The sequence below is a fragment of the Lagenorhynchus albirostris genome, chromosome 7, assembly GCF_949774975.1.
Source record: "Lagenorhynchus albirostris chromosome 7, mLagAlb1.1, whole genome shotgun sequence".
Lineage (NCBI taxonomy): Eukaryota > Metazoa > Chordata > Mammalia > Artiodactyla > Delphinidae > Lagenorhynchus > Lagenorhynchus albirostris.
Genome location: NC_083101.1, coordinates 104,122,494 through 104,137,201, shown reverse-complemented (window position 1 = coordinate 104,137,201; position 14,708 = coordinate 104,122,494). Strand labels below are relative to the sequence as shown.

General features: G+C 40.6%; 1 protein-coding gene across 7 annotated transcripts in view; it reads left to right on the top strand.

Annotated features, from left to right (window-relative positions):
* CCDC25 (coiled-coil domain containing 25) overlaps window positions 1-14,708 on the top strand; it is a 73,084-nt gene that overhangs the window by 3,389 nt on the left and 54,987 nt on the right. For all 7 annotated transcript variants that reach the window (XR_009541694.1, XR_009541693.1, XR_009541695.1 and 4 more), the window contains exons 2-4: window positions 1,451-1,498; window positions 7,230-7,269; window positions 11,955-12,006. Coding sequence is in view for 4 of the 7 variants with exons in the window: in XM_060155753.1 (XP_060011736.1) it covers window positions 1,451-1,498; window positions 7,230-7,269; window positions 11,955-12,006 (140 nt within the window). In the remaining 3 variants the exon portion in view is untranslated. The remainder of the gene's footprint in view (window positions 1-1,450; window positions 1,499-7,229; window positions 7,270-11,954; window positions 12,007-14,708) is intronic.

The following is a 14,708-nucleotide window of genomic DNA, read 5'->3' as shown; positions in this document are numbered from 1 at the left end:
AGTGTTTAAGTTGTAAAAAGAACATCACTGCTTGACGGAGTATTAATTAGTAGGATATATACTCCTAGTGGTGACATTTATAGGCTCAAAAGGGTGTACCCATGTAACAATGTACAGAGAGGATCTGAAACACTTTTTAGTTGTACTCCTGCACTTGGCATTTGTTATATGCTATGCAAAGGGCTTATCAAGCTAATATAATGCTCTGTTATAGACAAGTATTTCTGTCAGCTGTCAGTGCAAAATTCTCTTCTTTCAAGTTATTTTTCTCAACTATTTCCAAGTAATTATGGACTGTAGTCACCATAACTGCTAACTGAAGGAATTGGGAGTTTTCTGTCCCCAAGAGAGGCAGCTATGATTGATCATTTAAGAAGCTTCTCATTCTGAATGTTCAGGCAATCCTGAATTTAAGAATCTGTAAATGGAAGAGTGCTGCTTCCCAGCCTTCAGAGCTCCACTCACACGGTAGTTCTCTGGAGCGACAGCCAGCAGACTGCCTGGCCCAAGCTCGTACCTGTCTGTCAGGCTTTGTAGGCAGAGGCTCAGTGGCTATTAATTCAGGAGGCTAGGTCCAAATGGAGTCTAACAGGTTTTGGTAGACTAGCTCGGAAAACCAGGACCCAGTTAGAATTTCAATTACAAAACCTAACTGATTCCAGATGGAGGATGCCCACATCAAAACACACTAGCTCAGGAAAGCAAATGTCATTTCTAAGGTAAACCATACCCAGAATATTGTTTTTGATTTAGGGTAGTGGTTCCTAATGCTGACTCCACCTTAGAATCGCTGTAAAAAGAGATGTTTTGCAAAACCCCAATCCCCAGAGATTTGGATTTGGTTGGTCTTAGGTGGAGCTGGGGCAAAATTAGGTGATTCTAACGTGTAAACAGGGTTCAGAGCCACTGATTAGAAGAAGCTTGAGAGCCAATGTTTCCCCTGAATGTGATAGGGAGCTTATTATAATTTGCAGCACACCTTGGACATAACTAAATCAAATTATGAAAAATAAAACTTGCATAAGTATAGGAACCTATTTTTAAATGGTTGAGGTGAAGAGTTTTGGTCGTTGTTTTTTTAAAACTATTTTGAAGAAGGCAAAAGTATAGGACTGAACTGGAATTGCATTGAACTAAATCCCTGAGAAAGTAGGAAAGTAGCCATTTTTAATGAGGGTTGGTAAACCTTCCCCAGATGGTCAGTATTTTAGAGTTTGTAAGCCACATACGGTCTCTCTAGCTTATTCTTCTTCATTTTGCTTTTTTAAACCCTTTAAAAATGTAAAAATCATTCTTAGCTCAAGGGCTGTCCAAAAACAGGGCTGGATTTGGCCTACAGGCCATGAATGTTTTGCCGACCCCTAATAAGCATTCGTCACTTGTTTTTCCCATCAAACAGTTGTGTCGGTGTTGAAGTTATCTAACTATTGTTATTTTTGTTTTGTCTTAGTTAACTCATCTGCTTACACTATTTACATGGGAAAGGATAAATATGAAAGTAAGTTTTCAAAAGCATTTGATTTTGAAATTTCCAGCAGGTAAGTGTTAATTGCCTTTTCTCCCAATGGCTTGTTGGATATGAGTTTTCAGTTAACTACTATCTAACTTGTTATAAGGAATTCCAAAGGATTAACTTTCTTAGAATTTCATTATATCAGATAATAGTTGAGCTAATTGGACCACCTGTGGCTGATTAGAATCTTACTTTACAAAGAGTTTTGTGGTATCGTTTGATTTAGGGTGACAGGAATTAGAGGTTAACTTGTGCTGGTTTTCATCAAATAAAAATAATCTGTGGCTTGGACTTTAAAAAGATCATTTTCTTTACATTTTTACCTCATTTAAGAAACATATCTTGGTTGTTTTGAGGCAGAAGATGGTTCTTTTTGACTTGAAATGTTAACAGTGCTTTCTTGACCACTCAGAATAAAACATGTTATCTCATACTGTGCACATTCCTATGACTAAATGATACAAACATTCACCTAGCTAAAAAAAAACTTACAAAAAAATACCCATACTGTTTTCTGTGCCCTCTATTTTCTGTTTTATCTCATTTTTAAAAAATTAGTCTTAACCTGCGAAATTAATTTTCTGACTCACTAATGCATTTGATCTAAAGTTTACAAGAAAAACACTGATTTAGGGATCGCCTTTTTGACTGCATGAGTGGCGGGGGGTGCCGAAAGGGAACTGTAGTTTTCTTGATCAAGAGAGCAGGGAGGAGGGCTTCCCTGGTGGCGCAGTGGTTAAGAATCAGCCAGCCAGTGCAGGGAACACGGGTTTGAGCCCTGGTCCAGGAAGATCCCACATCCCACATGCCGCAGAGCAACTAAGCCATGCGCCACAACTACTGAGCCTGCGCTCTAGAGCCCGCGAGACACAACTACTGAGCTTGCACGTCTAGAGCCCTTGCTCGGCAACAAGAGAAGCCACCACAATGAGAAGCCCGTGCACCACAATGAAGAGTAGCCCCCGCTCTCTGCAACTAGAGAAAGCCTGCGTACAGCAATGAAGACACGACACAGCCAAAAATAAAAATAAATAAATTTATTTAAAAAAGAGAGAGCAGGGAGGTGACAGCACTGACCCTCAGGGTGTGGGACACTGAAGAGGGAGGAAAGAACTGCAACAAGGGAGCTTGGAGAAGGTGACAGAATTCCTCTTCTTCAAGCTTGAAAAGCACAGTTGCTCTTCTCTTGAGGGTAGCATCATGTCTGGAAAAGACAGCTCTGAAGTCTGGCCAGTCTGGGTTAAAATCTCCGCTCTTCAGCAAACTAGCCATAGTTACTTAACCCCTTTGAACCTCTGGGTTCTTAGATGTAAGAAGAGGATCCTGGGACGGTATCGGCCTTGCAGGGCTGTGAAGGTTAAATGAAAGAGCCTGGGGAGAGTGCCTGGCCCACGGTGGGCGCTCAGTAACTGGTGGTTCGCTCTGGAGCTCCCCAAAGCCACCTCCTTTCTCCCCTGGGAATACTCCAGGCCTGGGTGACTCTGCCTCAGTAGTCTGAGAGCTGCCTGATTCACTTCAGTTACTTTTCTTTAACCCTCAGGTATTGCTTTTTTTTTTTCCTTTTCTAAAACCATTGGTGTCTGTTCTAGGTGCAGTTTGTAACTGACAGTTTAAACTTGATCCTTTAAAAGAGACAAGTATAACATTCTTCAGTATGAGACACTTGATTAATGAAATAAGGCCCCAAATGAAAAGATGTCAAAGAACAGTGATAAGTTATATATAACTTAGATATAACTATGCATATAGTTTTATAAAAACATATAGTTGTATGTATAGTTACACATGCTAAGTATATGTAGTTGGTGTATATACACATACATCACATAAAATATATATAATGTTATAAATACAATAATGTGATATAGTTATATAACTATATAATTATAAATCAGATCTATGTAACAGTTTCAAACCCTGCTATAACCATAAGCAGAATCAGTATAAGCAAGACTGTCACATCCTAGCCAAGAGAAAAAACCAATAGCATAAAATAACTAATTTTTAAACGGTTTTTTCCTTATAATGAATTTATGCCATTGACTCTGGTTGTGACTTAATGGAGAAGCTGTCTGCAGTGTATTAATACTTGAGTTTTATATTTCTCCTAGTAACCCGTGAATTGTCATGGATAAGTTTTCTCATAGCGTCCTCCTGATGAACATAGCTGGGGAGGGGATACTGTCTCCCTATATTACATTGAACAATAAGGCACAGTTATAGGAGTCCTAGTTATCTACAGTAGATATGGATCCAAACCTGACCAAGTCTGCTTTCCCTTCTACCACACGAAGGGTGTGAACCCAAGACTCAGGTTCCTGAGAGACACCTAAAGCCGAGGTCGTGCGGGTTTTGCACTGTGCAGCCCTGGCGGGGCGGGGACAGCTTTATGTATGTCTTACAGCGAAAGGCTGCTTTGATTCCGGTGCTCACTGATGGGCTACCAGTGCTGCTGACACAGGCAGCTGTGTTGGGGACATTCCCACCGTGTCTCTTTTCCCTTCCATTGTAGTTTCCTATTCGCTGGGGCTGATCTGTGTGAGGCCATGTGCCAGCCTCCTAGTATCCAAAGAGGAAGATTGAGTCTGTGTTTTCAGTGTTCATTCAGGTGGAGGCACATACAAAACCAAATAGCAGTCAGTTTTGCTGTGAATATAAAACTGCTCTAAAAAATAAAGTCTATTAAACAAAAGTAGGGGCAAAATGAAGTAATATTAATAGCAAACACTGTAGAAGTAGAGGGGGCAGAGGGTAAATGTGGTTAGGGAGAGCTGAGAAGGCTTCGTGGAAGAGTGGGTTAGGATGGGCTAGAATGAATCCTTTAAACCTCCGTTGTAGGAATTTCTCTCTACAGATAAAATCTAGATACAGAGTTTATGTCTGCAGATATAAATTTAGATTCTGTCTGGAGCCCACTAGAGTGGTGTTTTGGTGTCATTAAAGTATATGTAGGAAAAAAAAATCTGTATGTAGAATACTTTTCCCCAGGCACTCTTAGAGTTATCCAACTCTCTTAGTCTGCTTTGTAAGAACAGTATTACTTTTTTTTTTTTTTGCGGTAAGCGGGCCTCTCACTGCTGTGACCTCTCCCGTTGCGGAGCACAGGCTCCGGACGCGCAGGCTCAGCGGCCATGGCTTACGGGCCCAGCCGCTCCGCGGCACGTGGGATCTTCCCGGACCGGGGCATGAACCCGTGTCCCCTGCGTGTCCCCTGCATGGGCAGGCAGACTCTCAACCACTGCGCCACCAGGGAAGCCTGGTATTACATTTTAGAGTTGCCTGTTCTCCAGTGCTCCTAGCACATCACGTTTACTTCTAATAGTCTTGATGACTTCAGGCTAAGGGCTGGATGGAACATAAATGAATTTTAAGTTGAATGAGTCACTTTCTCTGAAAAGCTTTCAGGTGTGTTCTTTTTATTAGCCAGCAGGTGTCACCAGGGAGCCAAACATTGCCCAAATGAGGAAGAGAGGTTTTTATAATTCCCTTTTTCTGATTACTGGCCGGCTATTTGCTCAGCTTCTTACTTAAGCTAGTAGAAAACCCTTCAGAAAACTCAAGGTGTCTGCAGTTGCTTAGAGTACCCTCATCCAAGAGGGTACTCTATCATCATGTAAGTACATATTTTATATGTGCTTATATGTACTTTTATATTTTATATGTACTTATATGTACTTTTATATGTACTTATATGTACTTTTATTTTTTATATGTACTTTTTATATGTACTCTATCATTATATGTACTTTTTATATGTACTTTTTATATGTACTTTTCTGGAAATACTTGAGTACATTTTATATGTACTTGAGTACATTTTATGTACTTGAGTACATTTTAAATACTTGAGTACATTTTATATATACTTGAGTACATTTTATATATACTTGAGTACATTTTAAATCATCATATGTGAATCACTTTACCTTACAATTTTTAACTTTAGGTTTAATAATTTAAGTAATGCTTCTGTATTACTAATTATTAATATGGCTATTAGAGGTATATATTGAGATAACCTTTCTGTAGAGATATATATCATTAGCCTTAAAAATATACATACGTAGGAGTTCCCTGGTGGTCTAGTGGTTAGGATTTGGCGCTTTCACTGCCATGGCCCAGGTTCAGTCCCTGGTCGGGGAACTGAGATCTTGGAAGCCATGTGGTATAGCCAAAAACAAAAAAACAAAACAAAACAAACATATATATGCATATGTTTTGAACGAATACTTCAGCTTTTAGATATACACCTTAAGGAAATAATCAGGAGTATGGACATATTTATTTAAAAAGTATTTACTGAAGCATTTATAATTAGAAGCAATCCAAATGTCAGCAACAGAAAAGTTTATCCATATGATAGAATCAAGTAGTCATTTTTTCCAAAGAACTTCTAAAATTTTTATTTTTATCTAACAAATATATAGTTTAAAAGTTCAGGGCTTCCCTGGTGGTGCAGTGGTTGAGAGTCCGCCTGCCGATGCAGGGGACACGGGTTTGTGCCCCGGTCCGGGAAGATCCCACATGCCGCAGAGCGGCTGGGCCCGTGAGCCATGGCCGCTGAGCCTGCGCGTCCGGAGCCTGTGCTCCGCAACGAGAGAGGCCACAACAGTGAGAGGCCCACGTACCACACACACAAAAAAAAGTTCAAGTAATAACAGAATGCTTATAGTAAAAAACATCAGTTCTCTACCCCATCCTTTTCAATACCCACGTTCTACTCTCAGAGACAGTTACTTTGACTTTTACCTATTTCTTCTATTTTTATTTTCATATGTACAGAATTTTAGGTGATTTTTATTTTCTTTTTTATGTTTCTGGTGTTTGTTTTGTTCCCTAATTTTCTACAATTTTATAATTGAGAAGCTTTTTTATTTTTAAGACGTAAAATGCAGTCCACTGGTTTTAAAGTTGTAGCAAAACCATTTTAACATATAAGTATTGTTATAGTGAATCAGTTTTCTAAGACATTATCTAACATCTCAGTTGCTCTGATTTGCCAGTGTTAGTTTTATCTTCAAATACAAATATCTTTGAACTTTAGATTATAAATGTTATACAAAATTATGATTATAATTGTCCAGTTGTAAAAACTATTAAAAAATTTTTTCTGGTATTTTCAAGCATCAAAGCCTCTTTGAATTACTCTTTATTAAGGGAGAGAAAAAGTTTTGTGGAAAAGATTGGTTTTTTTTTTCCCTTCCCAACTTACGATAAACTTTGGCATATTTCATTTAACCTTCTCTTTAAAACATGTTTTTAGTTTTGTTTTATTTAAAAATTTAAAAATTATTTTTATTGAAGTATAGTTGATTTAAAATATTATGTTAGGGAATTCCCTGGCGGTCCAGTGGTTAGGACTTGGCGCTTTCACTGGCAGGGCCCAGGTTTGATCCCTGGTCAGGGAACTAAGATCCTTCAAGCTGTGCAGCGCAGCCAAAAAATAAATAAATAAAAGAACCAAAGAATACTTTTAAAACTGAATTAAAATTAAAAATAAATAAATAAAATATTGTATTAGTTTAAATGTACAACATACTGATTCAGTATTTTCATAGATTGTACTCCATTTAAAGTTATTACAAAATAATGGCTTTATTTCTCTGTGCTGTACAATATATCCTGGCTGCTTATTTATTTTATACATAGTAGTTTGTATCCCTTAAGACCTTCATTTCTCTTGTTTTTCCTTTTCTTTGTTCTCCTGTCTCTGCAGATGAAGATCTGATAAAGTATGGCTGGCCTGAAGATATTTGGTAAGTAGCAATTTTGGTTCTGCTTTTTATGGATCATTATTTACTTTCTTAGACTTGACCAACCACCTGACTCCTGTGATTAAAACTAGGAACTCATGCGTTGCGTTTTGTCTATGAATATTCAGTGGTAAATAGCTGACTGCCAGCTTCCTTCATTTATAATTACCACGTTAACTGGGAATGAGGTCTTAGGGCTAGATCTCGGGCTTCACTGCAAAGGTCTCAGGAACATAGGCTTGCTTTTACCTCCTGTGTGTCTCCTCATAGTAGGTTACTGAGACCACTGCACTTAACACACTCAGACCGCTCTTTTTGAGTGGATGGATGCAGGCTTCACAAGAAGCAGTGAAGAAAATAGATGCAAGCTTCCACGTCGGTGGAATAGGTAGAGCATCTGACCAGGTCCAGCGTTAAAGAAAACACAGACTGGCTTCCCTTTTGTCTTCTCAACAAAGAGTTTAACCCTGGCTTGATCCAGCCCCTACCCCTTCTTTCTGAAAGAATTCATGGAAATTTCAAAAATGATAATATATTCTTTCTTAGCCTCCTTCCAAGATAATTTTATGTTGCTGCTCACCAAACCCAGTCTAAAAAAACAACAAAACAAATGCAGGAAAAAAACCCCTTCATTTTAGTTGAATTCTTTTCTTTTTCTAACTGCCTTGGGATGCTATATGGGCTTTTCTACAGCTCAAACCCAAAACCTGTGAGGAGTTCATGGATTCCTGCTACTTTCTTTTTCTTTCATGTAATGCTCTCATACTCAGTTTGCTTTCTTTTTCTAGCTGCAGCTTCTGCCACTCCCTCTAACCCTTGTGATGTCTCTCTCCTGGAGCCTAATTCTACCTACTGTAGAGCGGGATATGGTCTCTACAACTCCTAACACCCCCCTACCAAATGCCGTCTCTGAGGAGAAACACTCGGATCCTGTTGGCTTTAGTGATAGTAGTAATGGACATTGACCAAACACATAAACTGTAGGCCAGATCCTGCTGAGTGTTTACCTCCACTCATACATTGCATTTTACTACAACCCTGTGAAATAGTTACCAATATCATGCCCATTTTTCAGATGAGGAAACTCAGGCTAAGGGAAACTGAACAGTTCCACTCGGGTCATTGCTGGCCCCCAGCCAGCTCGAGTTCTAGATCCCTGTTTCTGTCTTCCCTCAGGCTGTTTGGGCCCAGATCCTTCACTTAATTCCCTATAGTGACAGAGCTTAGGCTGCCACTTTTTAGAAGAGTTGACTGATTTTCAGTAAGGTATGCAGCATTGGACATCTGGTAGGAAAGATATTGCCCAGAGACTAACATAAGCTACTCCCTAGATGTAGCCATTCTCGGAACCCCCGGGCCTACCTGCAGGAGCCCACTGAAGGGCGCCTCTCTGGCTCCAGCCTACCTCATTGTGAAGGCTCCGCCTCCTAACCCTGTGGAAGTGCTTCCCTGGCTGTCTGCCCTCTCTGAAGTCCACACTCCAGGAACCAAGAGGCACTAGAAACCTGAGGAAGTTTAAAGGCTGATAAAAAAAAAATCAACCCCCTGTTCCAGCACAGCGGCCCATCTTCTGAACTCAAATATGTCATGAAGGTAGACACTGCGTGGTGCCCCCATACCTCAGGTGGGCAGGTTGCACTGCTCAGGGCTTCTGCATCGGGTGCTGCTTACCTTCCTAGGACGCTTGACTATAAGCTCTGCTCCCCTGCCTCCCCCGCCCAGCCCAGGACAGTGATCCACCCGGTTTGTTTACTGCTCTGTCCCACTACCTAGCGTAGGACCTGGCACATAGTAAGTGTTCAATAGATGTGGACTTTCTAATTGACTAGCTCTCTGCCTGTCTGGAAATGATCTCTGCTGGACATTTCTTCACAGTAACTGCATTCTGGTCATCTCCATTTTGAGTACCTGTCACCCTTGGCTGGATTCTTTCAGTTGTCCTTAGGGCCCCAAAGATCTCCAGATCTGTCACACAAGAGATAAGGATGATCACACCTGTTACGCAGTTACCTGCTGTAAGGTTTGGGGCAGAAATACCTGCATAGGAAAGGTTACATACTCAGATGCACCATGAAAGTCAGTTCACTACATCCTTTTACTTGACATTTAAAAAAAAATTGAGTGGAAGAGAAATTTCCAGTTTACAACCTACACCTCATGTATCATGACTTGGGTTTTTCGTTTCGTTAAGGTAGACTTCTGGAAGGCACTTACCAGGCTGGTGTCTATAGCTGCCCGATAGCCATTTCGACACTCTTTAATATTGAGATTTAATGTCTGTTGTCGGAAGTGACTGACTTTTATTTCCAGAAGCTATCCTAGGTCAGATGTGAGCTGGCATAGCCGTAAATTTCAAGACCTGTTACAGTTAATAAACTGTCAATCCTGGAAACATTCCTGGGCGTGCAGAGAATGAATCAGTTGATCTACATTCCAGGGCAGATTTTCAACCTGGAACTTAACCTCTGGGAATGTCAACATCTAAGTTTATACCAGGAAACCTCCTAAGGTGCTTTTAAGCAAAGAATTTTTCTAGGATTAAATGAGAGTGGAACTAAATTCATTTTAAACAAAGGAAAATACAAAGAGTGTGTGTTCACTGCTTCCAAACCCCCTAATGAGTAGTATTTCCAGAGACCCCACTTTAAGGAGTTAAACGACCCAGCTTGGGGTCCCGTGCATCTCTACATTCTCAGGTCAGGGATGCTCATGTTTCTAGTCTCTGCATTCAATAAAGAGTAATAGTGATTAAGCAGGGAGAGGAAGATAACAAGGAAGAGAGGGAACTAGGGAACTGGTGGGCATAATTTAAACTTGGAGTGAGCATTTTGGGAGGTTTGGAAGGTTTTTTAAGGAAACTCGCTCAAAATAGTTTGTTTACAGAACTGAGTTTTTTGTTCGTTTTACATTTCAACCAAAGCACCGTTGGGACATGCATTCCCCTTGCACTTTGTAGAGGTGTACCTACAAGCCTGAAGTTGGTGTAAATCAGCAGTGATATTCCCGGGTGTGTTTGACTTTGACTGCCTATGTATGAACCCAGTGGGTATATACATTAAACTACTTGTGTATGTCTTTTGATAAAATTCCACATCAGAGACCTTTAAGGAAAATCAGAATACAATCAAGCTACTATGGGTATGTAGGAAAGAGTTGTTGTAAATAGAGAACTTAAAACAAATTGGAATGGGAGAAGTTTTCTCAATTGAGCCTGCTTACTAATGGGGTATTTTCCTAAGATTCTGAAACAGAGCAGTGAGGTATAATTTCCAGATTTTCAAAAAAACACATTTTCTGGCTGGAAAACGCCAAGCTGCAGATGATAATCAGTAGGAATCTCTTACGTGGGAATGCAAATAAGTAAATGAACCAGCAGAAGAAAAATAAATCAAACTAAGATGTTGTATTCATTTCTGGCTGTCACTAATGGTTAGGCATAAGACCTAGAGTCATCATAGACTGCCAAAAATGTGTAAACATTTTCTTTATCCAAAGTGACTAGCAAGATGCTTAACCTTTTTAAAGAGGGCATGAGAAACAGCAAATCTTGACCTTTATATAGAATCACACTGCCTACATCTTGGACCAGGTATGAGTGTGTAACCATTTTCAGCTCTAAAAAATCCATTAATGCTAAGAAAATGTCTAAAGAAATACATAATGGGACGTGACGTTGCCTCCTTAGGATTTTACTGAACATTCCTCAGTCTGGAAAGGAAAGGACTAAGGAAGAGAAAAGTTAACAGAGATCACTAGCATTCTGGAGGCCTCTCTGGGTGTTGGAAAGAGCGGGTCAACTTCATTTGGTGAATTGTAAATATGAAAAACTTAAAATCCCCAAATGTTGAACTAGGTGAAAAAAGAAGTAAGTTTTAAAAGATTTAATTAAATTGGTGAATGATAGAGCCTTAATGAAAGGTATATTTAGGATACTGGGGTGAGAGGGCATTCTGAATATTTTTAGGACAGCGTCATAAAGGGCAATCACCATGCTTTCCCAGGAGACGCGTATTAGTGTCATTGTCAGAGGTAAGGCTGGATGAATTGTTGGTCTGACCCATTTGGTGATGTGGTCTGCTTACTGCTTCAGTCCTCACCTGACTCTTCCATCTCCCTGATTGACATTCTCTTTGGACTGTTTTGCCATCGCTTGAAACTCAACATTTCCCAAACCAAACCTGTCATCTTTTTGCCAAACTGGCTCCCTCTCCAACTGTAAGATGTTACTGTCAGTGGTCCTGTGAGTCTCCCAGGCTTGCAACCCTGGAGTCTTGCTGACTTCTTTCATTCCCTTCTCTTCTCACCTAAAATTCCTTCCCCGTGTTTGCTCTAAGTCCCGTGGTTCAGCTTGGGACCCACCAAGTCTCAGTTCATCATTGAAGCCTTGGGTCACTGATAGCTCTTTCTCACTTGAAAAATCACCCTTCCCTGGGCTTTTGACATTCATTGCCTCCTGTACTCGTCTTGGTACTTAGTCTCACACAGCTGCAGATCTTTCCATGTTTTTCTCACCTCTCCCAGTTGATAGTGAGCTCTTTGGAGGTGGTGACTGTTTTCTGCCCCCCATCGTGCTCAGTGTGCAGTAGGCACTGAATTAATATTTTTGGATTGGGATGCTTTAAATGCAGGTGGCCTGAGGAGATGGTTATCTTGTACCTCGTGCTAAAAGTGGTTTTCATTCTTTGTAGGTTTCATGTGGACAAACTCTCTTCGGCTCATGTATACCTTCGATTACATAAGGTAACTGGATTTAAACATGGATTCGTGACTTTTTCTGTAGTGATGAGCATCCTATCTTGTCCTTTGTCCTTTTTGGGGGGCAAATAAATTGTTCAGAGTAATAAATATGTACAAAAGTCTACAAATTAGCAAACGAAGAGATGTCTTCCCCCAACCCAGGAAATCACTAAGGGCAATGCTGGTGATTTTTGAGGCTTGGAAGGGGACACAGCACATATTTCCCAGATAGAAGCACTGCCTTGTCCTGCCAGCTGAGGTGTGCTCTGTGTCACCTCTGCTCTCTCTCCCTGTCATTTCAGTTGACACTACTGGACTTTGTCTTCTTCTAGGAAGATCATGTTATAGTTCCTTTTTTTCAGACTCATGTGATTCTCCTGCCTCACCAAGGGCATATATGTTCCTAGTTATCAGGGGCTGCTTTGGGAGGTTTAAAACAGCATTATCGTAGTAAAGGGAAAAGATTTAATGTTCCCTAGTCACATAAAACCACTGTTTTTCCAATCTGTCTTTATATCCATCTATTGTTTTTTGTGTAGTTGAATCATAGGGATGGATAATTGTTATGAGTATTTTTAAAAATATTTATTTTGGAATGATTTTAGATTTACAGAAAAGTTGCAAAGGTAGTACAAGTCCCTATATACCCCATGTCCAGTTTTCCCCATTGCTAACATCTTAACATTACCGTGGTAGATTTGTCTGAACTGAGAAACCAGAACTGATGCATCACTATTAACTAACATCTGCACTCTATTTGGATTTCTCCAGTTTTTCCATTAATGTCCTTTTTCTGTTCCAGGATCTGGTCCAGCGTCACACATTGCATTTTAGTTGTCATGTCTGCCTAGTCTCTGGTCTGTGACAGTTTGTCACTCTTTCCCTGTTTGTCATGACCTTGACAGTTTGAGAAGTACTGATCAGGTCATGATTAGACTGGAGTTACGGGTTTGGGGGAACAATAGCACAGAGGTGAAGTGCTCTTATCCTATCATGTCAGGGGTATATGCATTAATAGGACTTACCACTGATGGTGTTAACCTTGATCTCCTGGCCAGGGTAATGTTTGTCAGGTTTTTTCACTAAAGAGTTGCTCTTCTCCCCACATACTTTATTATTTGGAAGCAAGTCACTAAGTCCAGCCTGTACTCAAGGGGGAGAGCTCCACGTCCTGGTGTGGGGAGTACCTGCATATATTGTTTGGAATTCTTCTGTAAGGAAGATTCGTCTCTTCTCTCCCGTGTATTTAATTCAGTCATTTACTTATATCAGTAAATCATTTACTTTTTACTTTGGGTTATAATCCAGTACTGTGTCATTTTGTTGCTAAAATTGTCCCTGCTTTGACTCTTCCAGCTTGGCTCTTGTGTTCCTTTTTTTTTTTTTGGTGGTACGCGGGCCTCTCACTGTTGTGGCCTCTCCTGTTGCGGAGCACAGGCTCTGGACGCACAGGCTCAGTGGCCATGGCTCACGGGCCCAGCCACTCCGCGGCATGTGGGATCTTCCCGGACTGGGGCACGAACTCGTGTCCCCTGCATTGGCAGGCGGACTCTCAACCACTGTGCCACCAGGGAAGCCCTCTTGTGTTCCTTTGACATGCTCCTGTCATTTTACTTTTAGAGCACTTCCTTACTTTCTGAGACTCAAGATGCTCCAGGCTCATTTGTATTTTCCCTGCTCCAGCTCTAGGATCAGCCATTTCTCTGAGGAACTTTGGTTTCTTTTATTGGGAAATGGTATTTAGAAATCAAGATCTGGACTCTGGGTGTGCTCATTGCTACTAGAGTATCATTGCTTCTAGGCCCTCTCATGTGACAGAGCTAGGAAATAGGTGTATGTATACTAACCCATGTTAGTAATTTGTATGCATAATTTTTTCTGTATCTACAGTAAGCGAAACATGACTGGTGTCTCTGATGAACCCATTACTACAGGGGCCTTTCTCACATTCCTTCCTTGCTTATCTATTACTTCCTTCTCAGACAGTGGGAAGCCTGGCTCCCACCATCCACCATCATTTGCTTATTTGAATCCAGTATATATGGAAGTGGTTTCAGATTTGTTAGCCTGTATCCGCATAAGAAACAACTTTATCAACTAAAGTACAGTGCAATTACAGTTGCCATTCAAAATGCTGTTTTTCAAAGTTACTTGTCAGCTGCTCCCTGCCCTCCCCACCTCATGCTTTTCAGTGATGTCTGTCACACACTTAGGTTCTTTTGTCTCAGTCTGCATTCCACCTTGGCTTCCCCTGGTTGATTGTATTACTTTTTTTTAATACATTTTTATTGGAGTATAATTGCTTCTCAATGCTGTGTTAGTTTCTGTTGTACAACAAAATGAATCAGCCATATGCACACACATATCCCCATATCCCCTCATCCTCTCCCTCTTGAGCCTCCGTCCCGCCCTCCCTATCCCACCCCTCTAGGTGGTCACAAAGCACCGAGCTGATCTCCCTGAGCTATGCAGCTGCTTCCCACCAGCTATCTATTTTACATTTGGTAGTGTATATATATCCATGCCACTCTCTCACTTCGTCCCAGCTTACCCTTCCCCCTCCCCGTGTCCTCAAGTCCATTTTCTATGTCTGCGTCTTTATCCCTGTCCTGCCCCTAGGTTCTTCAGAACCTTTTTTTTTTTTTTTAGATTCCATATATATGTGTTCACATACGGTATTTATTTTTCTCTTTCTGACTTACTTC